At 39.9% G+C, this 27,611-nt stretch overlaps 1 protein-coding gene across 9 annotated transcripts in view; it reads right to left on the bottom strand.

Annotated features, from left to right (window-relative positions):
- Positions 1 to 27,611, bottom strand: part of MRTFB (myocardin related transcription factor B) — an 81,979-nt gene that overhangs the window by 15,640 nt on the left and 38,728 nt on the right. For all 9 annotated transcript variants that reach the window (XM_058157868.1, XM_058157869.1, XM_058157876.1 and 6 more), the window contains 9 exons: positions 16,193 to 16,258; positions 14,587 to 14,642; positions 13,238 to 13,313; positions 11,960 to 12,121; positions 10,751 to 10,932; positions 8,724 to 8,867; positions 6,435 to 6,682; positions 5,905 to 6,058; positions 1,265 to 2,284 (listed from right to left, as the gene is read on the bottom strand). In XM_058157868.1, coding sequence (XP_058013851.1) covers positions 1,265 to 2,284; positions 5,905 to 6,058; positions 6,435 to 6,682; positions 8,724 to 8,867; positions 10,751 to 10,932; positions 11,960 to 12,121; positions 13,238 to 13,313; positions 14,587 to 14,642; positions 16,193 to 16,258 — 2,108 coding nt within the window. The remainder of the gene's footprint in view (positions 1 to 1,264; positions 2,285 to 5,904; positions 6,059 to 6,434; positions 6,683 to 8,723; positions 8,868 to 10,750; positions 10,933 to 11,959; positions 12,122 to 13,237; positions 13,314 to 14,586; positions 14,643 to 16,192; positions 16,259 to 27,611) is intronic.

Here is a 27,611-nt window from a genome sequence, read left to right as displayed (position 1 = left end):
ATCAGCTACAATAGACTACCATCTGGCGAACTGGACAAATGAAGATGCTGTAATAGCCTCCAGCAGCTTAAATTCAACGGGAAATTTTATCATATGGAAAATGTGTGTGTGCATGGGCATGTATTGCCCTTTGATGACAAGACACTTTTTTAGGGATAAAAAAATAAAAGTTTAGCCAAAATCAGGCACCTGTTTAATATGCCAATTGGATAAGAACTTTTTTTAGATCAAAGTAAGCATTTGATTTTTTTCTCGCTATTTGCCCTAGATAATAGATATTTTAGGGTTTAGGTAACTCCAGTCCCATTTAGATTACCTATTAGATACCCTTTTACCATGTTTTCCCTGAAAATAACAGCCTGTCTTATATTTTTTTGAACCCCCAAAATAAGCGCTTGGCTTTATTTTCGGAGAGGTCTTATTATTTTGGGGCGCGTGGAACAAGATGGGGCTCCTCTTGCCGTCTTACCTGATTTCCAGCTCTGCGTTTAAATATTTTCAGGGAGCGCTTATTTTCGGGGGGAGGCTTATTTTAGACAGCATGTTCCACCAGCTATTCACAATCATGCATGCTTCTGTCACTGGGACATTAAGAGGCACAGTGGGGCAGTGATTAGAGTGCAGTGGTTAGAGTGCAGTACTGCAAGCTACTTCTGCTGACTGCCAGCTGACTGCAATTTGGCAGTTCGAATATCACCAGGCTCAAGGTTAACTCAGCCTTCCATTCTTCTGAAGTTGGTAAAACGAGGACCCAGATTGTTCGGGGTCATAAGCTGACTCCGTAAACCACTTAGAGAGGGCTGTAAAGCACTGTGAAGCAGTATATAAATCTAAGTGCTATTGGTATTAGGAGCCCTGGTGGCGTAGTGTTTAGAATGCAGTATTGCAGGCCAACTCTGCCCACTGCCAGCAGTTCAATCCTGATCGGCTCAAGGTTGACTCAGCCTTCCAGCCTTCTGAGGCCGGTAAAATACATAAGCTGACTCTGTAAAACTTTTTAGAGAGGGCTGTAAAAAGCACTGTAAAGCAGTATATATAAGTCTAAGTGCTATTGATATTGTTGCTATATTAAACCATGATTAATTTGCCTTCAGAACTAGAATCCCAAACCCCTCGATCTGTTTTTCACAAAACATAGCAGGAGAACTTCCATGTTCGTCCATATAACCTGGGGAGTAAAAACTATAGCATATTTGAAGGTGCATTCACGAATGTCTCCTTGACTAGTAGTGGCCATCGGATTAAGGTTGACCTCAGATGTTACCTGAATGTTGCTCACAGGCAGTTGCACCGAAGTGGCTGAATTTGGACCCTGCAGGGAGAGTGGCAGGAGCAGCTGGGCAGCCCCCGAGGCAGCCAGCAGAGCTTGAGGATGGCCAACGACCGCCGTTTGGGGCTGTCTCTGTGAACTTACGTAGAACTGAGATATGACGTTCTGCGGCTCAGCTTGGGCCAAAGGTATCTCTTGCTTGATAACCACGGCCTTTTTGGCAATTAGATTTTGGATCTCCGCTGAGCCGGGCTGCCCTAAAGCATGGCTGGCATCAGAGACCAACTGCCTTGCCTCAGCGCTGTCTGCCACGGTGCTTTCTTCTTTCACAGAAGAGCTATTAGGCTGAGGATTCAAAGTCATTGGCGAATTAGAAGCAGAAGGTTGGGCCTGCTGCTGTTGCTGCTGATGGCTTCTCTTCTCGACCTCCAGTTGCATCTTCAGCACTTCCACCAGCTTCTGTTCTTGTTCCAGTTTTCTTTTGAGCTCCTCGATCTGCTTCTCTTTCTCTTGAAGCTTGCGGTCCTTCTCCGTGGCGTCCAGGTCCATGCCGGATGCGTTCCCGCCGTCTTCGTGCGCGGCTGCTCGAAGAGGCGAAGCGCTTGGGAACTGCGACGGAGACATCATGGTCATGATTTCCGTCAAAGTATCGGCCATGTTAGTATCGTCCGTTCCGAGACTGGACTGTTCCGAAGGAGAAGGGGAAATGGGCAGAGGGGAGCCCACGTGTTCCAGGGGTCCTGTTTTGCTGCCGGTTCCAACAGGTGCTGTTTCTAAAGAGGTACTGGGACCAGAATTCACTGCCGGCTTATTTAATGGCACAGCAGGGAACGGTATAGTGCCTTCTCCAGGTTTGCTGGGTCCATTACTGGAAGCAGTTCCGGCCGCTGTATTACTTGTGCCAACGGAATTATTGTTAAGATCCTGATAGGGTTTCAGACGCTCAATGAGATCAATTTTGGTTCCAGACACAGGCAATCCTCTTAGCTTTAATTCCATTTTCAGTTCAGCTACCTGGAGGGGAGGGGAGATGAGGGGGAGGAGAGAGTAATTTTTTTAATAGTAATGAAGTCCCTCGAATGAAGCAATCCAATGAAGGAATTGCCACCATCAGATGCAAAACCACCAGCAATGTTTTATTTGCTTAAATCCTGCAGAATAAAACCAGAAAGTATAATGTGCCCTGAATAATGGGCACGAAATATTAAAATTACTAGGAGCAATGGAGCCATGTGGGTCCTGCCTAAACAAAATATTCAAAGTCAGAGCTTTGTTTTCCATGCATCTACATCTGTATATTTCTGCCTCTGTATACATCCTACAATCAAGCTGATGGACAAGGTAAGTTGCCTGCAGAGCTCTTGAGTTCTGGGCTGGATAATGTTTAATTTTCATCGCATTTTGAAAGAAAGGAAGGGAAGGAAGGAAGGAAGGAAGGAAGAAAGGAAGGAAGGAAGGAAGGAAGGAAGGAAGGAAGGAAGGAAGGAAGGAAGGAAGGAAGGAAGGAAGGAAGGAAGGAAGGAAGGAAGGAAGGAGTCATGCAGGCAAAGGATAAGACCTTTGTTTCTGAACCTTGGCAACCTAAAGTTGTGTGGACTTCAACTCCCAGAATTCCCCTATCAGCTGCTGAAAATATTATAAATATAATCTTTGCAGTCAAGAGAAGAGGCAGCAGTGCAGAAAACAGCATGAATTTGTGCAGGTGCCCAAAGTCTTCTGTAGATAATGTAATAGCCCTATAGACAGTCCTTGCAGTTTGCTTATTTACAGTGTTAACTAGATGCGTTCAATTATGGGATTTCAGCTATATGTTAAAGATGGAGTGGAAATTTTAAAAAATGGCAATCTTTTTATGCTTTAGCACTTCTGCAGAAGCCTACAGTCCACTAGCTTCATTTCTTTCTACCGTAATTAATTCAAGCAGAATACCAGATCCCCTAAAAGAAACAATGGATTTGTGTAAAGCCACACGGATAATTATTATTTATTTCTTTGGGGTTATGGCTGGGTTAGAAATAAAAATACCATTTACTTTTAATGATTACTGTATTTTTTGGACTATCAGATGCACTTTTTTTGTCTCCCAAAAGAGGGTGAAAATGTCTGTACATCTTATAGACTGAATATTGGCAAAGCCCTGCCCACCCGCCGGCTGTTTTTTAGCCTTCGTGCCCCCTGTTTTTGGGCCTTTTTTCGGCCTTTTCCAGGCCTTTTTTGGCCCATTTTTGAGGCTTTTTTCAGCCCATTTTGAGGCTTTTTTCAGCCTGTTTTTTAGAATACAATAGAACAGAATTTTGTATTGGCCAAGTGTGATTGGACACACAAGGAATTTGTCTTGGTGTATATGCTCTCAGTGTACATAAAAGAAAAGATACGTTCATCAAGGTACAAAATTTACAACACTATTGATGGTCAATATATCAATATAAATCATAAGGATTACCAGCAACAAAGTTACAGTCATACAGTCATAATTTATTTATTTATTGTTATTTATTTATTGTTTATATTTATATACCGCCCTATCTCCCAAAGGACTCAGGGCGGTTTACAGGCATTTAAAAGCAAATAAATACAATCTAAAAACAATTAAAAAACTTATTCAAAGCCTAATAATTAAAAATATAAAAAATAAAACCCAAGTTAAAACCCATAAATTAAAATCTAGCTCAGTCCTAGCTCAGTGGAGTATAAATTAAAATCTAGCTCAGTGGAAAGAGATTGGTGATGGGAACGATGAGAAGATTAATAGTAGTGCAGATTTAGTAAATAGTTTGACAGTGTTGAGGGAATTATTTGTTTAGCAGAGTGATGGCCTTCGGGAAAAAACTGTTCTTGTGTCTAGTTGTTCTGGTGTGCAGTGCTCTATAGCGTCATTTTGAGGGTCAGAGTTGAAACAGCTTATGTCCTGGATGTGAGGGTTTCAGAAACAATGGGCCGAAAAAAGCCACAAAAACAAGCAAAAAAAAGAAGCCTCAAAAACAAACCAAAAAAAGCCCTGAAAACGGGTTGAAAAATGGTTGGAAAAGCCCCCCCCCCCCCCAAAAAAAAAAAAGGCTTGAAAAAAGGCCAAAAAATGGGGCGAACAGAGGCCAAAAACTTTTTTGTTGTTGTTTTCCTCTTCTAAATTTAGGTGCGTCTTATAGTCTGAAAAATATGGTAAATTTTAACCTGTTTATGCTGGGGGTTCTCACACTTTGTGGCTCTGCAACCAGCCACAAGACCTGTGAAGGCAAAGCAAGGCACGAAGCCTGTAGAGACTTCTGACAAGGCTCACTCAGCCGTGGGCCAGCCTGATCAAGTTAAAAAAGCAAAATGAAACAATAGGACACCCCCCCACCCCAACCCCCAAACTGCTCATGACCGCCCAGAACAAGCCCTGATCCACAATTTAACAATCTCTGCACCACAAGTTTCTTCCATGCAAAAAGGGCTCCAGAAAATATTTGTTTATAGCTGAATAAGTGAATACCAAAAAGAGTGAGTCTAATTGCAACTTAGGGATTAACCCTCTTATTCTTTTTGAAACGTTAACTGCTAACAGCTGCAATTTCGTTTCTCGGCTGTACGGAGCACGACTATTAATAGGCCAGTACTTGAAGGCAGAATGCTAAAATTATCCCCCTGCCTGCTTTTTCTAAACCATTCGGGTTAACCTCCTTTGTGTTCTGCTATCCGATCCCATTTATCCACTTAATAACCCCTACAGGCAAGATAAACTGAAAGATCGCGACCGGATCTTTGAAGTCTGTATGTATAGTGTGATCTCCTCTGTCATTTTAACTCTGGTTCGTACCTGTCATTTACAGAATCCACGGTGATCTACCTTCTCGGCACTGTGCATAATTCTATTAACTTCTCTTGCGTCTGCGCCCTTGTCTTATTGTCATTATTGCTTTTAAAGTAGCAATATATTTCTCCCACCCACCCCCCCAAAAGAAAATCAGGCAGTTGCTGCAATCCTTATTTAGATGCTCTTTTTAGCATCTTTTTGATGGTAAAATGTCTGAGTTTAGCCTTATTGTTGTGGTCCGCCAGAAGCCTACGAAGCTGGCAATGGAGTCAGACAGCGATGAGGCTGAGGTGAGGCCAGGGCCATCGGGGAGTGAAGTGCGGACTCCAGAGTCTCCAGAGGCTGACAGTAGTAAGGCAGAGGAACAAGAGGAGCCTGTTCCTAATGCACACATGGGAAGAGCTGTCAGAAGGCAAGAGCAGCTCAAGCAAAGAGGACGACTTGGGAGTAGGGCCAAGAGATGATTGGACCCTCCCATAAGGCTTAAAACAGACCAGCAACGGTGTTTGGGCTTTGCCGGAAAACAACGTTGGTAGCTTCGTCTTCTGCTTCGTCTACATCTTGCATTTATTTTTGTGACTTCTGAACGTTTGCCAAGAAAGGCCTTTGGCAGTTTGCCTAATTGGACCAAGGTTTGCGATAGGACTGAGGAATTTGTGCTGGGAGGAATTTGTTTTAATTTGAGTTGAACGACGCTGGGAATGAAGTAATTCTAAGCTGTTCGAATAAAGTTTTTTTTTTTTCTTCACGGACTGTGTTTCCTACTACCTACACAATTTTTAGGACCCTTGGAAGACATTTCACGCTACACTTATTAATTTTTATTTTTATTTTTTTTTACCTTCAACTCATCCAAGCTAGGAGGAAGAGGTCCTGGCTTTCTATTTGAAATGTTAGTGTTCGGTCTGGGTGTGCTGACAGCTACTGAAGAGATGCTGTTGTTCAAAGCATTGAGTGGCATATTCGCAGTGTTACCCTGTTTGTCATTTATTTGCCTTCAAAGGAAAAAAAAAAGATGAAATCAACCTTCAGAACCAAATTTATCTTTCCCATCCATTTCTTTCAACATGTACTGCCAATTTTTCCCCCCTCTTTAGCCATCAAGCATTTTATCTATTTTAACTGGGTTGGCATACAGAAATGTAATTTTAAAGCTTCAAAGTAATCTTGTTTAGCTTTGAAGAATTATTTTATCCAGTTAATGTAACTTCCCAGACTAAACTTGCAATGAGGAAACAGTCAGACCAGCATTCATCACACAGGCTGTTTCAAAATTAATTACTCCCTTTTTTTCAGGGGCAAAAAAAAAAAAAAAAGGGAGGGGGAGATGAGGAAACCAAAGAAATCAAAAACTATCCAAGATTCACCTACTTGAGTGGTGCAGGAAGAATTGTCTGGTAATTGTAATGTTGTTGCTGTTGGCTCAAGATTTGCAGTTGCAAAAACAGTTGTTGTTGCTGCAGCAAACGAGCGTAGTTCGAGTCCATCGGAGGCTCGTTCTTCTCTAATTTCTGATCAGGGGGGATATACTGGTGGTACTTCAGTTTCTTCACTCTGGGCTTTGGTTCTTTGGATTTCTTGCTCCGAGGTCTGTCACTGGGGTTCTTGGGGTGAGGTTGCTATTTGCAGAGAGAAAATACAAAGCTGCGGTTTGATCCAGAGCGGACACTAAATCCAAAACTCTTATTCTGTGTTACAGTGGAGATTTTATTTACCATATTTTTCGGAGTATAAGACGCTCCGGACTATAAGACCCACCTATCTTTTTTGGGGGAAGAAAACAAGAAAAAAAAATCTGCCTCTGCCTCCCAGCAATTTGCCTCCTTGCAGCAAACAGTAAACAGCCTGTTTCAGTTTCAGCACAGCCTGATTAGCACAAGAAAAAAAAAATCTGCCTTTGCCTCCAGCAATTTGCCTCCTTGCAGCAAATGGGGAGCGTAGCAACAGGGAATGGCAATCCCTGCAGCCTGAAACAGCTGAGGGTCGGGAGGCCGATCCAACCCAATCAGCTGCTTGTGCTAATCAGTCTGTGCTGAAGCTGAAACGGTTTGCTGCAAGGAGGTAAATTGCTGGGAGGCAGAGGCCAAAGGGTGGGGGCTGGTGGGCGGGGCTACATTCAGTATATAAGACGCACCCAAATTTTCACCCTCTTTTAGGGAGGGAAAAAGTGTGTCTTATACTCTGAAAAATACGCTATTTCTTTGTTCGTTAGATCGGAGGCTTCCAAACTTGGCAACTTTAAGACTTGTGGACTTCAACTCCCAGAATCCCCCATGCTGACTAGGGAATTCTGGGAATTGAAGTCCACAAGTCTTAAAGTTGTCAAGTTTGAAGACTCCTGCATTACATGGATGTTTTTTTTTCTCCAGAAACTCAAGAGGCCCTCCAATTTCATCGCCACAGCTACAAGTATATGAGAAAGAATAATGATCGGCCCTAAGTCACTGAGTGAGTGGTTCATGGCTGCGCATGGATTTGACTAATACAGGTAGTCCTTGACTTACAACGACAAGGGAAGATCTGAATTTCTGCGGCTAAGGAAGGCGACTGTGCCCAATTTTTATAACCCTTTTTTGCCAAGGTTGTTAAGCAAATCAGTGCAGTTGCTAAGTGAACCATGCAGTTGTTAAACAAATTGGGCCTCCCCCATTGACTTTGCGCACTGGAAGCCGGCTGAAAAGATTGAAAATCACATATTCCTAGGATGCGGCAACCATCGTAAGCACATGCTGATTGCCAGATGCCTGAATTCTGACCACATGATGGTGAGGAGGCTGCCATGGTGTAAGTGTTAGGACCAGTTGTAAGTTTATTTTTCTGAGCTCTGTTGTAACTTCAAATGGTTTGTAAGTTGAGGACTACCTGTATACAAGCTGTTATACTTCACTGGATCTGGAAAAGAAGTTTATTTATAGATTCAACAGTAAGAATTCTGGAATTGAATTCAGTATCTGACTATAATCCAGAAGATGATTATCTTTGGAGTGCTTTAACAAATTCTTTTCATTTTCTTAACTATTTCACTTAACTACACCCCCAAAGCAGACCAAACACAATCTTACTGAGAGAAAAATACTGCTAATTATTGAGACAGAAATATTAGTACATTAATAATGTAGGCTGCCAGAATTGTAGCTTCGTCTCATCAGTCAGTAATTATTATCCTAAAAATTTAGGTCAGTGTCTCTTAAATTCTGATTTAAATGTTACAACTTCGTCTTACAAGCTAAGGACTCTAGCAAAAGTTGGCATAACTTAAAAGTGATGTCGTCCTTTTGTCTACTCAATTCAATATGGTATCTTATAAAAACAATGTTATAGAAACTGGCAGATGCAGTTCCTTTCCTTCATTCATCTGCAAAACCGCTAATCCGGTTGGCGACATTCTGAAAAATACAATTACTATATTTACAATATCAATATCCAAGGTTAAAAAATATTTATTTTAGGAAAATGATTAATAGTTACTGCAGAGCTGGATGGTGATGAAGATGTCGTGCTTGCCTGCCAATGCATACATGTGGTTTTTTAACCCGAAAGTTTTAAAAAGCTCTTGCCCAACTAATTATATACGTTATTATTCCTGGTTAAAAATGTTCATTTTTGTTGAGGAAAGCGGTATAATTTAAACCAACACCCACTGGTTTTGTTCCGTCCTACCTTTATTAGTGTTGGCCCACTGCAGTGTTTTGTGGCAGTCACAGAATTTGTGGTAAGAGGAGCAGCAGTTGTTGTGCGTGTGACATGCTGATCTGTGACAGGTGGCTTCAGAAAGTCAGTTCCTGGTATTGCTAAGGGGGGATACTGAGAAGAGGAAAAAATGAGAAAACGCTATTTAAACATTTTCCAATATACAATAGGTGTCACCTTTTCAAAGAGATTTCATGGTATTTCATAATATCTGTACTGCCCTTAAATCAGACTAATGAAATTCTGAATTTCTCACAACAAGCAATGAAAGGAAAATGATGATGATTCAATAATAATCCAAACAGAATTATGAAATGCGTGCGCAACAAGCTTTTCTTTTCCTTAAAATAAATTTAAGAACATCTGTATGCCTTATCCCAGTTTTTAATTTTGAAAGTCATATAAAAATTTGATACCAGTGAAAGAGAATATTTGTAGCTCAGGGTTGAAATGGTGCTCTCTGAGCTTGGTTGTTTATTTATTTATTTATTTGATTTTTATTTATTTGGTTGTTTTCTTGAAGATGTTTTGTGACCCAACTAGGTAACATCATCAGTGCTAACCCCACTCCCTTCTAGCACTGATGTTATCTAGTTTCTAGTAGAGAAACTTCTCCAAGAAAACAACTACTGTAAACTCAGAAAGGACCTCTCAGTTTAATCATAATTTTGAAGGGTCACAAAATTTTGTGTCTGTTATTAACACAGCTGCCTGCAATTACAATTACTGCAGGTTCGAGTCCCACCAGGCCCAAGGCTGACTCAGCCTTCCATCCTTTATAAGGTAGGTAAAATGAGGACCCAGATTGTTGGGGGGGGGCAATACAAGTTGACTTTGTATATAATATACAAATGGATGAGACTATTGCCTTACACAATGTAAGCCGCCCTGAGTCTTCGGAGAAGGGCGGGATATAAATTAAAAAAAAGAAAAAGAAAATGCTTATTTAGTTGTAACTCTACGACAGCTAACTTCTTTTCTTTGCTAGCTAGCTGACAATACACTTAAAAGAAATATTAAATATACAGTCAGCTATCATGCCCAAATAACCTTTCCAATCACAGCCAACAGCTGCACTGATTCCTCTGCAGCACACTTCGATGCTAGATAAGGAAGTCCCCTATATAATTTTAAAGGACAGAGAGATGGAGATTGGAAAGATATTTTACCCTCAACATTAAGGAAGCAGTTATGACAGAATAGGCAGAAAAATTTCGGCTTTTCTACTTAGGCTTTCCTATCATAGAAAAGAGCCTGTTTCAGCAAATTGGCACAATAGCGTATTGGATGCTGTTCCTACATAGGTTGGAAGACTAATTATGCTCAACCATAAACACCAAGCCATCTGTCTGATCTGATTAGCTCTTTCCTTTTTTGTGACAGAGTCAAACTGGACCTCTGACTTTTCTCTGGAGGGGGGATAATAAGGACATAGAAAGGGGCAATATTTGAATCTGAAGCTGGAAAGATGTTGCTACCGTGTTTCTCCAAAAAGACGACCCACCTTAAAAAGGAGCCCTACCATGTTTTTGAGCACATGCAATCAAACTAAGCCCCACCAACAAAATTAGCCCTAATTAAGACCCCACCCATCCCAGGGTGCAGGGGGTGGGGCGAGGCACACAGGTAAAAAATAAGCTAGGATGGGCCTGGGGGTGATGGTGCTGCCCTACTTACCAGGCCTTGCACACCCCAACACCTGCCTCGCCTTCTTCTGCGGCCGCTTGCCGCCACTGGGGCGATGCGTGCAAGTGACGGCAAGCGGCCGCAGAAGAAGTGGGCCAGCAGCAGGCTCCTGCTGGTCGGGGCTGTCGTTGCCACCACCGCGACATGAGTCAATAATTAGAACCCTCCCAAAAGAAAGCCTAGCTGTTTTTTCAGGGGGTCAAAAAAAAATAAGACCCAGCCTTCTTTTTGGAGAAACACGGTATTAACAAAAGGGAAACTGCTTGGTTTACATCAGGAGACAGCAACATTTCAAACGGCTGGCAGGATACCTGTGGGGCTGAGGAAGCTGGAGTCATCGGCGAGGGGGTTTCTTTTGTTTTGGGCTCTCCGGGGGAAGCAGTTGACCCTTGGGACTCCTGACTACCAGGCTGGTCTGGAGATAAAGCATCGCTGCTGTCTTCATCAAATGAGAATTCATCCAGTGTTTGAGGATAGTTCTCCTGACCAACCGCTAAGGGAAAAAAAACAAAACCCAGAAGGATGCTTCTTTTAGCTAAGTCATAATAGAGAAAGGGGACATTGGCAAATACAGGTGGTCCTTGAACTTACAACCAGTTGGGACCACAAGGCAGTTGTTAAGTGAGCTCAGCCCGATTTTACGAACTTCCTTGCCACGGATTTTAAGTGAATCACCACAGTTACTCACGAATCCGGCTTCTCTCATTGATGTCAAGAAGCGAACTGGGAAGGTGCAAATGGCAATCACGTGGAACCAAGGATGGTACAGCCATCATATATTGCCAAGGGCCTGAATTTTGATCAGGTGACCATGAGGACGCTGTGATGGTTGTTAAGTGTGAGGATGGGTCACTGGTCACTTTTTTTCAGTGCCTTTGTAACTTTGAATGGTTACCAAATAAATGTTTTTTTTAAGTGGAGAATTACTGGTACAGTGAATGCACCAACTGGAGGTATGTTCCCAATCATTTTATTCTAATCCATAGATCTTAATGTATGGAATGTTTCCAATTTTTTTTTCTCTCTTTTAAGAAAAGGACAATGGTTTTATCAAGCAGGTAATGGAGTAGAAGGTGATTCTTTTATGGGGGAGATGGCCAAAGCTGGACTGATGATATGTGTTCACTCACTGCATTATGATTTAAAATCATAGAATCATTTCCATTGATGTAATAGAAAGTTTGAACAATATTATTCCATATGCTCAAAATTAATACTTTGTTGAAATAGAAAAAGAAATAAGTTAGGCAGACAGGTACACACACATACACACACAAACATATATGTGTGTGTGTTTGTGTGTCTGTGTATATTCTTTTTTCCTTTTTCTTTTGTCTGTTTTTATTTATGTTTCCAGTCTTAACAGACTACTTTCGGAGTGACAAACTAAGAATGCTCTCTTGAGGAAGTGTCACAATAACACCAAGGCACATTTATGATGGGTATTTCAACACTTCACACTTCAGATTTTCACGCTTCTGATTTTCACAATCTACAAGAGACTTCTCAATCCTACTTGCCTATAATTGCTTCTTTGACGCTGGAGTCTACAGGGAGAATATTCTTCTCCACCAGTTCCATAGGGCCCGGCCTCTGAGCGATCTTCTCATTCAGGTCATCTGCCAGTCGCGCCCTCTTTAACTTCATCTGAGTGGCCTGGAGAGAGGGCTCTGCAAACGTTTCTGGGGGGGAAAGAACTACCATGGTTAAAAACTCTGCAATGCTATATAAACACCACCTTCACTGTTTAGTGCAGAGGTCTCCAATCTTATTAACTTTAAGACTTGAGGGAATTCTGGGAGTTGAAGTCCACAAGTCTTAAAGTTGCCAAGGTTGGAGACCCCTGGTTTAGTGCATGCATCTAAAGTTGTAATGGAGATAGTAAAGCAGATGGTGTAGAACCAGAAAAAAATAAAATAAGAAAACCTTCCAGAGCTTCCCTATTACAGAAGACAGAACAAATCTGATGTCAGGCCCGGAATCCATCTTGGGCCTTGGAGGTTCAGGCCTGCCACATTTACTTCTGTGGGAAACTGGGAGGGCGGATTATAGGGAGCTGGGCAATGTGCTGAAAAAATAACATTCTTTTCTCCGAGAGTAAAAGTCACTCTGCCCTGCACATGGATGGGTGTGACTGGGAGGCATCTCTACATGGGATGACGTGTTGATTGGACAACCTGATGGACAGATGGGTGCTGGGGCAGGGACTTGGACTTTCTTTTGGGTAGAGAAACCCAGAAGCTTTCAGATTCGGGTTTTCCCAGATGTGCCAATATGACATCTCTAATAAAACGGAACTTTGAGGAAACTCAAACCTTGGAGTTTTCTTTCGTTGGGGGTGTTACTTGGAACGCTAACATCTGAAGTAAGACCCTTTATAAAAATAACAGCTCCAATTGAATTAAGTGTTAGTCCTACTTAATTAAACTTGTAACATTTTGCATTACAGATCAAGGTAAGAAATCATTTTAAACCTGGGTTTTAAATCCATTTCTCATTTGCTGAGCTTGGTTCTCACAATAAGGTGAAGCATAAACTTCAGTTTATAAACTGTAATAATTAAATTCACGTACGCGACATATTAAACCAAAGTCAAACAAACCATAGTATGCTTGAATATATCCACTGCCATTTAGTTAGTACAGAAAGTCACACCTTTTAAAACCTATTGTTGGGGTTGGAAATACAGATAAATACATGGTAAAGATGCAGCCTTACATTTTTTTGCCGAGAAGGTTTCACTTATCTGTTCAGAAATTTAATCAGGAAATAGGAAATCAAAGTAGGGAGATTCTCACCTTCAAGAATATGCATCCTGACTAATTCTGATCGATCAGGTCTACTGCGTATTTTATGCTTCAGAAAGTTTTCAGTCTGGGAAAAAATAGGTAAAGACACTACAATTAAGTGGTAATAAGCACAAAATAGTCCAGTTTTGCTGAAATTGACAGAAACTGCACAGCACTATCAGCAATGTTTTTATCTGACGATGCTTTGCAAGATGTTGCCTGATACTATAAAACGAAGTTTAATATTTATTTTTATATCATTTACAAATTCAGATTCTTAGTAATTCATTCAGCAAGGTGTAAAATGCAAACTGAACTGCTTCAAGTTTTATACTCGAAGTTTCAGTGCATTCAAGAATAAGAAACTTATTCTTATAGATGGCTTGCTTCTATTCTTCAAAGCAATAACACAAATAGAATTCTACCTTATATAGAAATACAAAGCTAGTCTATAAAATTCTTAGCAAATGTACAACAGGTGCAACCAATAAATGAGGGGTGTTATTGAATAGACTTTGAATTTTAAAACAATTGTCATTATTCCTTATAATGTAGTTTGTTTTTCTGAGTGTTTATATTGAGCACTTTAAGCTGCATTAATATATCTATCAAAGGAAATGTGAGTTGTTTTTCCATAAACTTGCATTATTTGTTCATGAAAGCTTATAATATATTATAGTCTCATGTATTAAACATAATATAAAACGTTATGAACATTAAAAATGTCCTTGAAACTGTGGGTGTTTTTGAAATTGTTTTTAATAATAAATCACCAAGCTATTTCTCTAGTTTCTCTTAGTTTCTCAGCAAATGTAATAGAGAGACTGCTTTTCAAGAAAAAAAAAGCGAAAATAATTGTATAGCACTTTTGTATTCTCATCAGTAAGGTTTGAAAAATATACTTTTGACTTCTCAAGTTTAGAACTATGAGAGAAGATGGCCTGGTTTTAATTGTTTAACAAATAATTTCAATTATTTATCTTTAGGTTGAAGAAGAATTACTAAAATGACCTTTGAGCAAAAAAATTCTGAGAGTTGATCACTAAATATATCATGAATAATTATTGGCTTCCAAATGTAATACTTCAAGGGCTAGGTATGAAGCAAACCTTACTTTACAAGGATTAGTTTAACTAATTTTGAAAGTAGCTGTAGGACTGTGTGGTTAATCAAGTTGTTAATAATGTTTGAATTGTTTAAATTAGTTCTCCTGAAATTTCACTGCAGAATGAACTCAGGTTTTATTTCTAAAAATCTGTAACAATTTCTCCTTGTTTCCAAAAGTCCTTTGTATAGCACTTTTCCCAAGACAATCATACACAAAGAATGAAACATCATGTTCAAACTTGATTTCTCACCCTGGCTCTTTCCAAACTTTTTATTTGTTCATGAAACGCAGCTGGGCTCTTCAAAGCTAAAAGGAAACGAAAAAGGGTTTATGAAGCCAGGAGATCACAAAGGTGTATATGAATATCTTACATTAAAGCAGGTTTGTTTCAGCTGACTTAGTAGGACGCTAACTGACCTGTACATAATGATTGGCTGTAATAAAACCACTCTGCTTGCTATATACTGGATTCCAGATGCTCCAATTAACTTCATAAATGGAATAATAGCTAAAAGACCATGAGCAGAAAATGGGTTTTTCACACTACTCTTAACACAGCATATGTGGACCAATTATGTAACAGCTACAATAGTAGTAGTAGAAAATTTGTGCTGCATCAGGAGCCTGGTGTCAAATGAGCAGGAATAATTAACACTGGCATACTTTCTTCAGTCTCTCTTTTCATATTCGGTACTCTGCTTACTGTTTTTTTTTTTAAAATCAGTATCGTATTTCCTTTACAATTTAGGCTGGAAACAAAACAAAACAGCAATACAGTTACACCATATAAACCAAGAGAACGACAGACAGTGATGGGATCCTAAGGCCACTGTGAGTAACTCCACCCCACCTGGCAGAATGCAAGCAGGCCCAATAATAATGAACTAACTATCCCAGCAATAAAAAATTTCCCCGTTATGTGGTTGTTGCAGTTTCTAAAGCAGGGGTGTCCAACCTTGCCAACTTTAAGACCTGAGGACTTCAACTCCCAGAATTCCCCAGCCAGCCATGAATTTTGGGAGTCCACAAGTCCTAAAGTTGCCAAGGTTGGATAACCCTGCCCAAAAGTGCTTTCTTTGACATCTCTTTCAACTCAGGATCCAAAATGAGCTGAGAAGCTAAATTAGGGCAACTCATTTAATGCCATGATACAGCATGACATGTTCATGGATCTCTTATCACTGCAGTGATATTTCTCTCAGGCAAATCTCAGCTATGCCAGGTAACAAGATGGTGTTTGCATGACACACGAAAAACAAAGAAACACAATTATGTCTGTTTTACAATCCTCAGTATCCAAACATTAATTAAGTGGGACTCTTGGCTACTGAAAAATAGTGAATGCTTGCTCTAAATCATAGTAAAAGCAGAGTGACAAGCATAACTGCATACCCTTTCAGAATATGTTTGGAAGAAAGTGCTGCCACAGGAAACTTAGTTCACCAACTTTTAGGTTATAAGAAGAGGGAATCTCCATTCAAAAGGACAGATATTAGAAAATAAATCCATGGCTTGTTTTTAATCCCTCAATGGCTTGGTCCTCGATTCATCCAGACAGAGAAAATAAGAGTCTCATTTCTGCATAACGGATTAAATTATTATAAATCATTTCCCCCTTATTTAATTTCCAATTGCTCATAATTTAATTGTAATGAATTCCAGGTTTAATACAGTAATGTATTTTCCATCAATTTCCTTTAATTTTCAGATGTTAGTAGACGTAATGTTTACAGAGTTGTCATCCTCCCTTTAAATCTTGATGGGTACTAAATATTATCATCTATTTCCTTTCATCTTTAATAAGACATCTAAGCACTCAATGTTACACAAGCCGCAGAAAATGAAATTAGTCTTACGTGGCATGATTCCCTGGTCCACCAGCTGTTCTCTTGTTCGCCTTTGCTGTAGCTTCAGCTGAAGAACTAGCAACGGAGAAAAAAAAGGTTTTATTACTTGACAAGAAGGAACTCTATCTCACAATTAAGAACGCTGCATTCTTTTGAGAACTAAATACTAGCTGGCTGTAAATCCTTAACATTAAGTGTTTAATTGGATCCAGTACATTCATTGCTCAGATAGTGAGGTTGTGTACAGGCAGCCCCCCCCCCCGCCCCCGCTTACAGCCATTCATCACAACCGTTTGAAGTGACAATAGCACTGAAAAAAGTGACTTAGACCGTATTACACACTTGTGACCATGGCAGCATCCCCACGTTCACACGATCAAAATTCAGATGCTTGGCAACTGGCATGTATTTATAACAGTTGCAGTGTCGTGGGTGGGGTCACATGTTCCCCTTTTGCAACCTTCCGACAAGCAAAGTCAACGGGGAAACCAGATTTACTTTATTTTTGTTATTAGCTTCACAACTGCAGTGATTCACTTAGCAACTATGGCAAGAAAGGGCGTACAATGGGGCAACACTCATTTCACGACTGTCTTGCTTAGCAATGGAAATTTGGGGCTCAGTTGTAGCCATAAGTCAAGGACCACCTGTAGTGGATGTACACAACACAGGCAATATCATCTGATATTTAGTGATTATGATACAAGAATCTCTTAAGATACAAATGCTTTTATGGGCAATACCGTGTTTCCCCCAAAATAAGACCTCCCTGGATAATAAGCCCAATCGGGCTTTTGAGCACATGCGCTAAAATAAGCCCCAGCCCAAATAAGCCCTCCCTGAAAAGATTTAACCACATGCACAGCTGGTCCCCACCATTTCCTCTGATTAGGGTTACGGAGACAGAGCAGGAAATCAGGTAAGATGGCAAGAGGAGCCCCGTCTTGCTCCACGCACCCCAAAATAATAAGACCTCCTCGAAAATAAGACCAAGCGCTTATTTTAGGGTTCAAAAAAATATAAGACAGGATCTTATTTTTAGGGAAACAAGGTAATATACAATCTTTCCAGTGCAGCTTCCTACAATCATGTTCAGCAATAGACAATGCTTAGGTTGGCATTATTTTTCCTACAATCACATAGTTCAGCACCACAAATATTAAAACCAATATACAGAGAAGGTATCGTTCTGATCAACAGGTATATGCACGAACTCTGAAACACTAAAACCCAACTAACGTAATTTTTGCAGATGTCTTGGTGCTATTAATACTTGTGAATGCATCACAGGCCAAAGGCAATCTCAGCCACCAATGTTTTTTTGCAACAGCACTTAGAACTCAACCTGGAAACTGGACAAGAATACTAGAGCTGGCTATTCTCCAGTTCAAAACTTGGAACCTCTGGGAAGGCGCTATTCTCTACCACACCTATGGGGTGAATCAGGGACACGGGGGAAAAGAGGAGTAAGGGAGAACTACATGTTTATAGCATCCACAATTTCATAAGCATTCCAGAAGATCAACAGAAGGGAGAGTTTTATTTGCCGTGCAATCTACTTTTTATCTGTTTCCAATTATATGTCCATGTTTACCCCTAGATCTGATTTACAGTAGGAAAATAGAATTTTGTGAGCTAGTCTTTATGTCTCTCTCAGCAATGGTTTTAAAATACTTTGAATTGGGAATCTATGTACAATACCTTTATTCTCTTCCTGAGAGCACAGTACATTAAAATCAAAGCAATATTATTACAAAATTTTATAAGCTCTTGGAGTCAACTGAATGTGAGTTCAGCAGCTATATATCTTTTAAATAAATAAATAATAAATACATAAATAATTTTTTAAAAACCCACATACGGGGATTGAATGCATTACTGGAGAATTTCTACCTGCAGCTATGCCATTATATTAAGACACAGCAAGAAAAGTGCTTTTTCAAGGGAAAAACCTCATCATTATAGCTACAATTAGGATTTTAAAAAGTCTAAACAGAAGCCAAGGGAAGGCGACTCATTTCCTTATTTTTTTCAAAGCCTTTTGTTTGCTGGGCTAATTTCTCTTTGGAAACAAAGAAAATAACTTGAATGGAGCTTAGATTGTAACTCTTGTTTGTCCACTCCTGCAGAGGTCAAGTAGGAAGAACAAAAGCAAATTATTAGGAAACTGTAACTAATCTTTTTAAAAACTTTGAACATCAACTATTTAAGTTACAATTATGTTTAAGAGTTCAACCATGCTACAATGCCAAACATCTGCATCCAGCACACCGTTGCGAAATCTACCCTGTTTAAGGTAATGAGAAAGTCACAGGAGGTTTTGTGCTCTTTGTATAAACTCAAAGTATAAAAAGTGTTGGATATCTTGACTCGATTGCAGCGAAAGAAAGAAAGAAAGAAAGAAAGAAAGAAAGAAAGAAAGAAAGAAAGAAAGACAGACAGAAAGAAAGAAAGAAAGAAAGAAAGAAAGAAAGAAAGAAAGAAAGAAAGAAAGAAAACCCCTAGCAATTGTAAAAATAACTGCTGCCAAAAGTTCAAAATGACATTAGCTGAGCAGAAGTCCTATTTGTTACATGGATTACCAAAATATTTACTACTGCCAGAAACCCAATGCAAGCTAAGCCATGAGTAAACTCCACTGGAAGAACTGGGCTCCACACAATATCATGATGTCATTTCACCACACCGGGTTGTTTTCGCCAAAGGAAAAGCAATAAAAATGTTTTATCAAATCATCACAATTCAGTGTCTTGCAGTAAATTTAATAGGGATTATGCCTCTGTATAATTCTTTCCAATTGGTCAGGGAGCCTTGACATTTTCAGTCTCATAAAACGTACAATCGATAACCAAACAAGATTTGCTGTACGGTTGTATTAAAATATAATAACATTATCGGAAAAGTTGATACAGTTAACTTTTAATTTGTTTCTTTTTTGTTATGGTTTTTGCCTGCGTTAGCCATCTTCAGTAGTTCAATTTTGAACTACTATTCAGGGAAATAATCAGAAAATAAATATTTAATCTTGGATTTAGATATGGCGCGCGCGCACACACACATATATATTATATAAATTTATATATATTATATAAAATATATATAAAGACAGTGGTTCTCAACCTTTTCTTCACTATGGGCCCCCATTACATACCTTTTGCTGTCAAGGACCCCCAAGACTTAACTCAAGATTTAAATCATAACGTTTCTTCAAGCCTTCGTGGATCCCCAGTGATGACATCGCAGCCCTCAAGAGGTGATAATACACCTTTAATGATAATACATCTCTTATCATAGCTATCTGTCATGGTTGCACATCTGAATATTTCAACAGTATTTAATCCAAACTTCAGCAACTTTTAAAACTTTTTAGTTATCTGAAGTACTGCAAGAGACATGATACCTTTCATATTTGTAAAGTAAATTATTGGGGTAACCCTTTCACTATTTGACTCTCGTTGTATTTTAACTTCTAAAGGAATGTTTTGCTAATTACCCCAATTGGTTGAGTGAGCGTTTCTGCTAATAATTTCCATGACCGATTAACAGAAACACATTCATTCAAGAATTCTAGAATCTCTCTAACGATATGCAGTCCAATTCAATTCGTTGTATCAAGTTGAACTGAAAGTATAAAGAAAATCAAAAGGAGTAGCATTCATCCCTTCAGGTGCCCCTTTTGATCTAGTCAAGAGATAAAATTCCAATTGCTAACTGTTGGTCCTTCTTCTCCTGACATTCCTTTCTTGGTCCATCACTACTGGTCTACTACTTGGCCCATCACTACCCCAAATGGCACCCCCCAGGTATTAAGTTACCTACACCAACCCCCTACAATCTTACCACCGGTCAACCCCAGTGAGTCAGTAATCTGACACAAGCCACTCAGCCGGACATAAACCTTCCAAACCATGTTCTGTCACTTCGCTCCCTCAGTGGAGGTTTTTAAGAGGATACTGGACAATAGTTTTTCTGAAATGGTAGAGGGGTCTCCTGCTTAAGCAGAGGGCTGGACTAGAAGACCTCCAAGGTCCCTTCCAACTCTGAAACTCTGTCATTCCCTTCTATTAACCAAACCCTCCTATTCTCTAGGTCCCCTCTTCACTAAGTGTCCAGAAGGATAAAAATGGAACTTCTCACTCTGCAAGGTCACACGTCATCTCACCTCATATCTCACACAGGTAACCCAAACATAACATGAGCTCCAGAGCAGGCCAATCTAAGCAAGAATCCACATCCTGGTATTCAATCTAACGATGCCAACAACTGAAGCCTAACCTACTTGCCAGAACATCCTGAGAAAACTTGCAGCAGGGATGTGTTGTGGACTGTTGTGGAGAGCTGGCAGCAGAGTCGGACAGTAAGGAGGTTGGGGAGGAACTTGGGCCAGTCCTGGGGGCTGGGGAAAGCTCAGATGAGGGCTCTGCGTCAGATGCAGAGAGGGGGCCAAGGCCATCTGATACTTATGTGCAGCCTCCAAAGTCTGACAACAGCGAGGCAGAAGAACAGCTGGAGCCTGTTCCCAGTGTGCGCATACGCAAAACCAGGGAATCTATAAGCAAAATGCACTATTTTCTCCTCAGAAGCTCTGGGAGCTGAAAATAGCATCCTACAGAGCTGAGATTGAGTTGAAAAACTGGGGACCATTACCAGGGAGGCACGTCCTCAGAAATGCAACTCAGACAATAGAGCTGCAAGACTAGAGCAACCCATCCTGGACTCTCCCATCAATACTATGGAGAACGGGACATGAGCTTTTGCAGGAAGCAATTCATTCATCTGGCCGATTCAAGATTTGAAAATTCTGTTTGTGACTGTGCCAAGTTTGGCCTTGCCCTGAGCAACTGGAAATTAGCTCTCTGGCAGCGTTCCACGTGAGATAGGTGGCTGTTGATAACCTTCCTCTGAAAGACTGTTTATCAAGCCTTGCAGACTGTAAATGAAAGTAATTTACAGCCATATGAATTAAAGAGGTGTTGCGGGACTGTGCTTTATATTTTCTAAGGAAGCCTAGGTCAGAACAGGATGGAACAGTCTCCAGTTAGAATCTCAACCGCTGTACCCATCAAATGCCAGCTGTCCCAACCCAACCCTTCAGCACAATAGCACCTTCCAACTCTCTGGGCAGAGAAGGCTCCATCAGGCTTTGTCCTGTTTGCCACCCTCACCAGAACATACAGGTAGTCCTTGACTTACGACCACAACTGAACCCAAAATCTCTGCTGCAAAGCGAGACCGTTCTCAAGTTGAGTTTTATTTTATGACCTTAGCAACAGTTGCTAAGTGAATCATTTCAATTGCTAAATCGGTAACACGGTTGTTAAGTGAATCTGGCTTCCCCGTTGATTTTACTTGTCAGAAGGTTGCAAAAGGCAATCACATGACCCCGGGACACTGCAAATGCCGTAAATATGAACCAGTTGTCAAACATATGAATTTCAGTCACATGACCATGGGGATGCTGCAACAACTGTTAAGTGTAAAATGGTCATACGTCACTTTTTTCAGTGCCATTGTAACTTCAAACGATCGCTAAACGAATGGTTGTAATTCGAGGACTACCTGTATGTTCTGGTGAGGGTGGCAAACAGGACAAAGCCTGATGGAGCCTGACTGCCACCGGGGGGGGGGGGCTCTGCCTTTCCTTCCTTTCCTAGGTTGTTTTGGGGTGGGGGTGGAGATGACTTTTTTCTAAGGATGAGGTTCAAATCTGATCTGAGACAGAAGTGGTACTCTGTTATCCATTCCAAAAACTGTACATACATTATCTCCCGAACAATTTATTGCGTCTAGATTAATAAAAGAGACTTACTTATTCTTGCAATGAAAAAGCACCTTATTCTGCCATATGATATAACAACGGATTTATAATAAAATATAGTGAAATATCATTTTTAAATGCTTTCCAATCATGCATATTGCAATGCTCTCTACATGGGGCTGCCCTTGAGGTGCACCCGGAGGCTGCAGTTAGTCCAGAATGCGGCTGCGCGAGTAGTAACGGGAGCCGCTCGTGGCTCCCACGTGACATCGCTGCTCCGTAGCTTGCACTGGCTTCCTGTGGTCTTTCGGGTGCACTTCAAGATTTTGGTAACTATCTTTGAAACGCTCCATGGCTTAGGACCCGGGTACTTACGAGACCGCCTGCTGTTACCCTTTGCCTCCCACCGACCCGTACGCTCGCACAGAGAGGGTCTCCTCAGGGTGCCGTCCGCCAAACAGTGTCGGCTGGCGGCCCCCAGGAGTAGGGCCTTCTCTGTGGGGGCAGTGACGCTCTGGAACGAACTTCCCCCCCGGCCTGCGTCAAGTGCCTGATCTTCGGACCTTCCGTCGTGAGCTCAAAACATATTTATTCATTAAAGCGGGACTGGCATAATTAGTGATGTATTTTAATTGGGTTTTTTAATATTTTTAACTTTTTAACTTAAATTTTAATAATCAGCCTTTAAAATTTGCTCTTTTTAAATGTTGTTTTAAATTGTATACATCTTTGTTTTTATTCTGGCTGTACACCGCCCTGAGTCCTTTGGGAGAAGGGTGGTATAAAAATTTAATAAATAAATAATAAAATAAATAAAAATGTATCTTTATGATAATTGCCAAGATGTCATCTTTCTCCAGCTACATTGCACACAAAAACCACAATATTTTGACTATTGTTGAATGCAGAGGTGAAATCCAGCAGGTTCTGGAGAACCGGTAGCGGAAATTTTGAGTAGTTCGGAGAACTGGCAAGTACCACCTCTGGCTGGCCCCAAAGTGGCGTGGAAATGGATATTTTGCAATATCCTTCCCCCAGGAGTGGGGAGGGAATGGGGATTTTGCAGTATCCTTCCCCTGCCACGCCCACCAAGCCACACCACGCCCACAGAACCAGTAGTAAAAAATATTGGCTTTCACCTCTGGTTGAAAGGAATAATAGCATTCAAAAGAGAACATTCAATCCCCTTGATCAACTTTCAAAAGATACCAGGCATGGTTATTCTGATTTATAAAATGAATTACAACTGTCACTTTCAGTTAGAATCTACTTCACCTAGATGGAATGGGGAACATCTTCCCATATTATTCAAAAGCTGGGTAAACAGGAGTCTTTTAATTGCTATCATGGATTTTCTGATACTAATAAAATATACAAGGGGTTGAATTGTGCGTTTTGTATTTTTACTGTAAAACGTACAAAATAATATTGCAATGGATTATCTTTAATTCAGAAGCAAAACAGATTCAGTATTTGGACTCTAGAACATACTCTTCTTCCTAGTGTCAGTGGCTTTCATTTTTAATATTAGAACAAATTTTATTGAGGAAATATTGCAAATATTGGTGGCAATAAATTGAAAAGAATTATTGGATTACTGTTATGTTTAAAAAGGTCATTCATATAGCTAGAGAAAAGGCTGCTATAACAGATTCACTATAAACACTGGTAGATGCAGTTATAAATTACCCAAACATTTAAAAGACATTTGCAGTTTTGTAAGATACTCAACCAAATTACCATATTTATATATTTACCCAGGCGCCAGACAGTGAAACTGCTTTTTATATTTTTTTACATTTTCATCCAATCCTCCTCAGTCTGTTCTTTTCTACCATACCCAGAAGGCTGACAAAAATGGCCACCTGCCCATTAACATTCTATTCTCGATATGTATCTGAAATTATAAAAAATTTAAAGTGATAAATTCTGCTTTTGCATTCTAACACCTTTTGTTTTTATCTACCTCAAATTTATTATTTGTACTTTATGGTTTTTGCCAGCCTTTTGATTTAGAAAAAATCAGGAAATAGGAATGATCAGATATTGTGGAAAGACGTATTGCAACAGAATCCTGAAAACCTCTCAAACCTCCTCTCTACTTCAATTAATAGCTAACCCAGTAAAGACAGAGTTGCCTGAATTTCCTTCTCACAGTTTCTACTTTCCATGCACATAACCTTTTTTCATTAGCAGTCTATAATTCCCTGACTCTGCATCAGAATTTCACAACTTATTCTCTATCCAATATAATTTGGTTACTTTTTTAAAAGAACTATTGGTTTAAGAGAAGAACATATTCATTCTTCATTCAACCGCCAGAAAGCTAAGAGACTGGGAGCGAAGAATGGTATCTTATCAGATATGTTTGTCACACGGTATGTAGTAACTAGAGTAATGTCTATGGAGATTCTCAGCCATCCAGGTCATGGTTGTCCCAAAGGTGCTTTTTCAAACTGGACTTTTCTTTGTTTTTTTCCTTGAAAACATTTCACTTCTCATCCAAGAACGTCTTCAAGGAAAAACAGAAAAAAGTCCAGTTTGAAAAAGCACCTTTGGGACAACCATGACCTGGATGGCTGAGAATTTCCACAGACATAAGTCTAATTAACTCAACTTACTACATAAAAGTAAAGGTAAAGGTTCCTCTTGCACATATGTGCTAGTCATTCCCGACTCTAGGGGGCAGTGTTTCAAAGCCGAAGAGCCAGTGCTGTCCAAAGACATCTTGTGGTCATGTAGCCGGCATGACTCAACGCCAAAGGCGCATGGAATGCTGTTACCTTCCCACCAAAGGTGGTCCCTATTTTTACATGCTTTCGAACTGCTAAGTTGGCAGAAGCTGGGACAAATAACAGGAGCTCACCCCGTTATGCGGCACTAGGGATTCAAACTGCAGAATCGCCAACCTTTCAATCAATATGCTCAACATCTTAGCCACTGAGCCATCGCGTCCCTTACATACTTACTACATACTATGTGACAAACATATCTGATAAGGTACCATTCTTTGCTCCTACTTTCTGGCAGTTGAATGAAGAATGAATATGTTCTTTTCTTAAACCAATAGGTTTTTTTTAAAATAACCAAATTATATTGGATAGAGAATAAGTTGTGAAATTCTGATGCAGAGTCAGAGAATTATAGACTGTTGAAAAAGCACCTTTGGGATAACTAGAATTGTGCACAAACATTTTCTTTCAAGCTCAAAACAAAAAACACTGAACTCTAAAGATTCCATCAACCTATTCTGGGCTGGCTGAAATTCTATAGAATGAATGAAGTTTGCCCTCATTCGGTGCTTCATGATTTGTCCAAAACAAGCTTGAAACAGATTCAAATGTTGCAGCAGCAGAACAAACAGTGGGAATCGAGAACAAGCCTTTTGGGTTGCCTTGCATCCAACTGACCATGGAACTGGCAGCAAAGAAATTCAGAAAACTCTCCGCCTACTATTCTGCACTCCATTATTAGCCCCGTTATAAAATTTGCAAATAGAATTATTTCCCAATTTTTTTTAGCAACAGAATTCTTTTAAAAAAGGCCTCCTATATACTGTAAAGAATGATAAGAGTGTATAAATATTAAATGTTAGCTATTCTACTCTGGTGCATAAAAGAAAAGGAAGATGAAATGTTGTGAAAGTAGGGGAGGAATATGCGGTTGGTAACTTGTTGCCAAAGGGGACACAGTGGCTCAGTGGCTAAGATGCTGAGCTTGTCGATCGAAAGGTCGGCAGTTCAGCGGTTTGAATCTCTAGTGCCCCGTAATGGGGTGAGCTCCCGTTACTTTTCCCAGCTTCTGCCAACCTAGCAATTCAAAAGCACGTAAAAATTGCAAGTAGAAAAAATAGGGACCACCTTGGTGGGAAGGTGACAGAGTTCCGTGGGCCTTCAGGGTTGAGTCATGCCGGCCACATGACCACGGAATTGTCATCAGACAGTGCTGGCTCTTTGGCTTAGAAACAGAGATGAGCACTGTCCCCTAGAGTTGGGAACGACTAGCATGTATGTGCGAGGGGAACCTTTACCTTTAACTTGTTTCCAAAGCTAACGGGGATGGAACTGTGTTACAAAGGTAGTGAAAGAAATCTGCTAAATGTTTACACAATTGAAGTAAATGACAAGCCACAGAAAGTCGATAGGTTGGATTAATTTTTGTTACTCTCAAGCAGAATTGTTGCAAAAAAATATTTAAATGAAAACAATCCTGACATGAGCTATTTAGAAATACTCAGCTCCAAATGGATACAAAATATGAAATGTGACTATCCTTTGAATCTTTTTTTCCTTAGATTTTGTGGTTCCAGAATCTTGTTGCTGTTTTGCAACAAGAATACACACACACACACACACACACACACAGAGAGAGAGAGAGAGAGAGAGAGAGAGAGAGAGAGAGAGAGAGAGAGAGAGAGAGAGAGAGAGAGAGATTATTTTAAGAATCAAAGCAAACACATGGAAGTGCATGGAAGCTGCAGATTAGCTGTCCTTGCATTGAAGTATGACTAACACAATCCTTTAAAAACAGTTGTAAGATAGTTAATAAGAGATTAAAATTATCTAACTATGAAAAGCAGTGAGTACAGTTACACATTGCACTAAGCTGTTCAATTACTGATTTTGGTTCAGGGCGTTGCATGAACCTATTCCCTGTGTTTTATTGTCATGTTTTCTTGCGTGAACGGAGCCAGTTATTTTTTTCAATAAAACAAACTCAAACAAACCTGACTTCACAATGTGTGAATAAAGTCATGACATCCTGAGATGGGCTGTCGGAATCCTACAAAGAAGATGGTAGAGAAATTGCATCTAGAGAAGGAAATTCTCTCTTAGTAGAAGAACACTTGCATTAATCTTTGCATACCTCCCAAAGCAATAAAAAAACTTATTTGCGAATGCCAACACGTTCAATTTTGCCTCAAAGACAAAAAGCTATTACAGCTTCTCAGCAAATCTTCCAAGAAGAGCCTGCCACTTAGCTAGCAGGCTTAGTCAACTAGCATTCATGGTTTGAAGGGAGAAATACCCTGTTATTTGCTCTATTATGATGGGTGTTAACATACCATATCACAGCATTATGTTTTGGTCAATCTTGAAGCTCAACGAGTGACTTTTGGTCAATCAGCCCATCTCAGTCTAACCTACTGCATGAAAAATATACTACTCTGAACTCTTTGGACAAAGAATGGGATGCTATGACAGCTGCAATCTAGTTATCATCTCTACAATCTATCTATAAACAAGTAGTCACAGAAAAGGGAAAAAAAATTGAGACGAATCAAATAATTTCTCTCGGTTTTCTAGCAGGAAAATTTTAGGAATACCAGTAAATACCCCAATGTAATAATAAGGAAGAGATATAAGGTAAGACAAGTCTTAAAACCAGTAAAAAGTACTTCCAACTTTCCCAGTGCAGGTTTCCTCTTGATATTTTTATTAACTACAGTATTATGTCTTTCTATGGGTAAAGCAGAGCTATTGTCTTGAACTACATTATGGATATTCCAGACATCCTGTTTTTGTATTGCTTTCCGCTCATACGAGAAAAATGCTGAAGGAAGATGACAATGAAAAACATAAGATAATTTTCAATATTGGAATGGGTGCAATTGCAAAATTTAACATTAAGATATATATTTCGGCCTAGTTTGGACCACAATACAGCTGC

This window comes from Ahaetulla prasina, chromosome 14 (genome assembly GCF_028640845.1).
Source record: "Ahaetulla prasina isolate Xishuangbanna chromosome 14, ASM2864084v1, whole genome shotgun sequence".
Lineage (NCBI taxonomy): Eukaryota > Metazoa > Chordata > Lepidosauria > Squamata > Colubridae > Ahaetulla > Ahaetulla prasina.
Note: the sequence above shows the minus strand (reverse complement) of the source record. Positions and strands in the feature narration are given on the sequence as shown.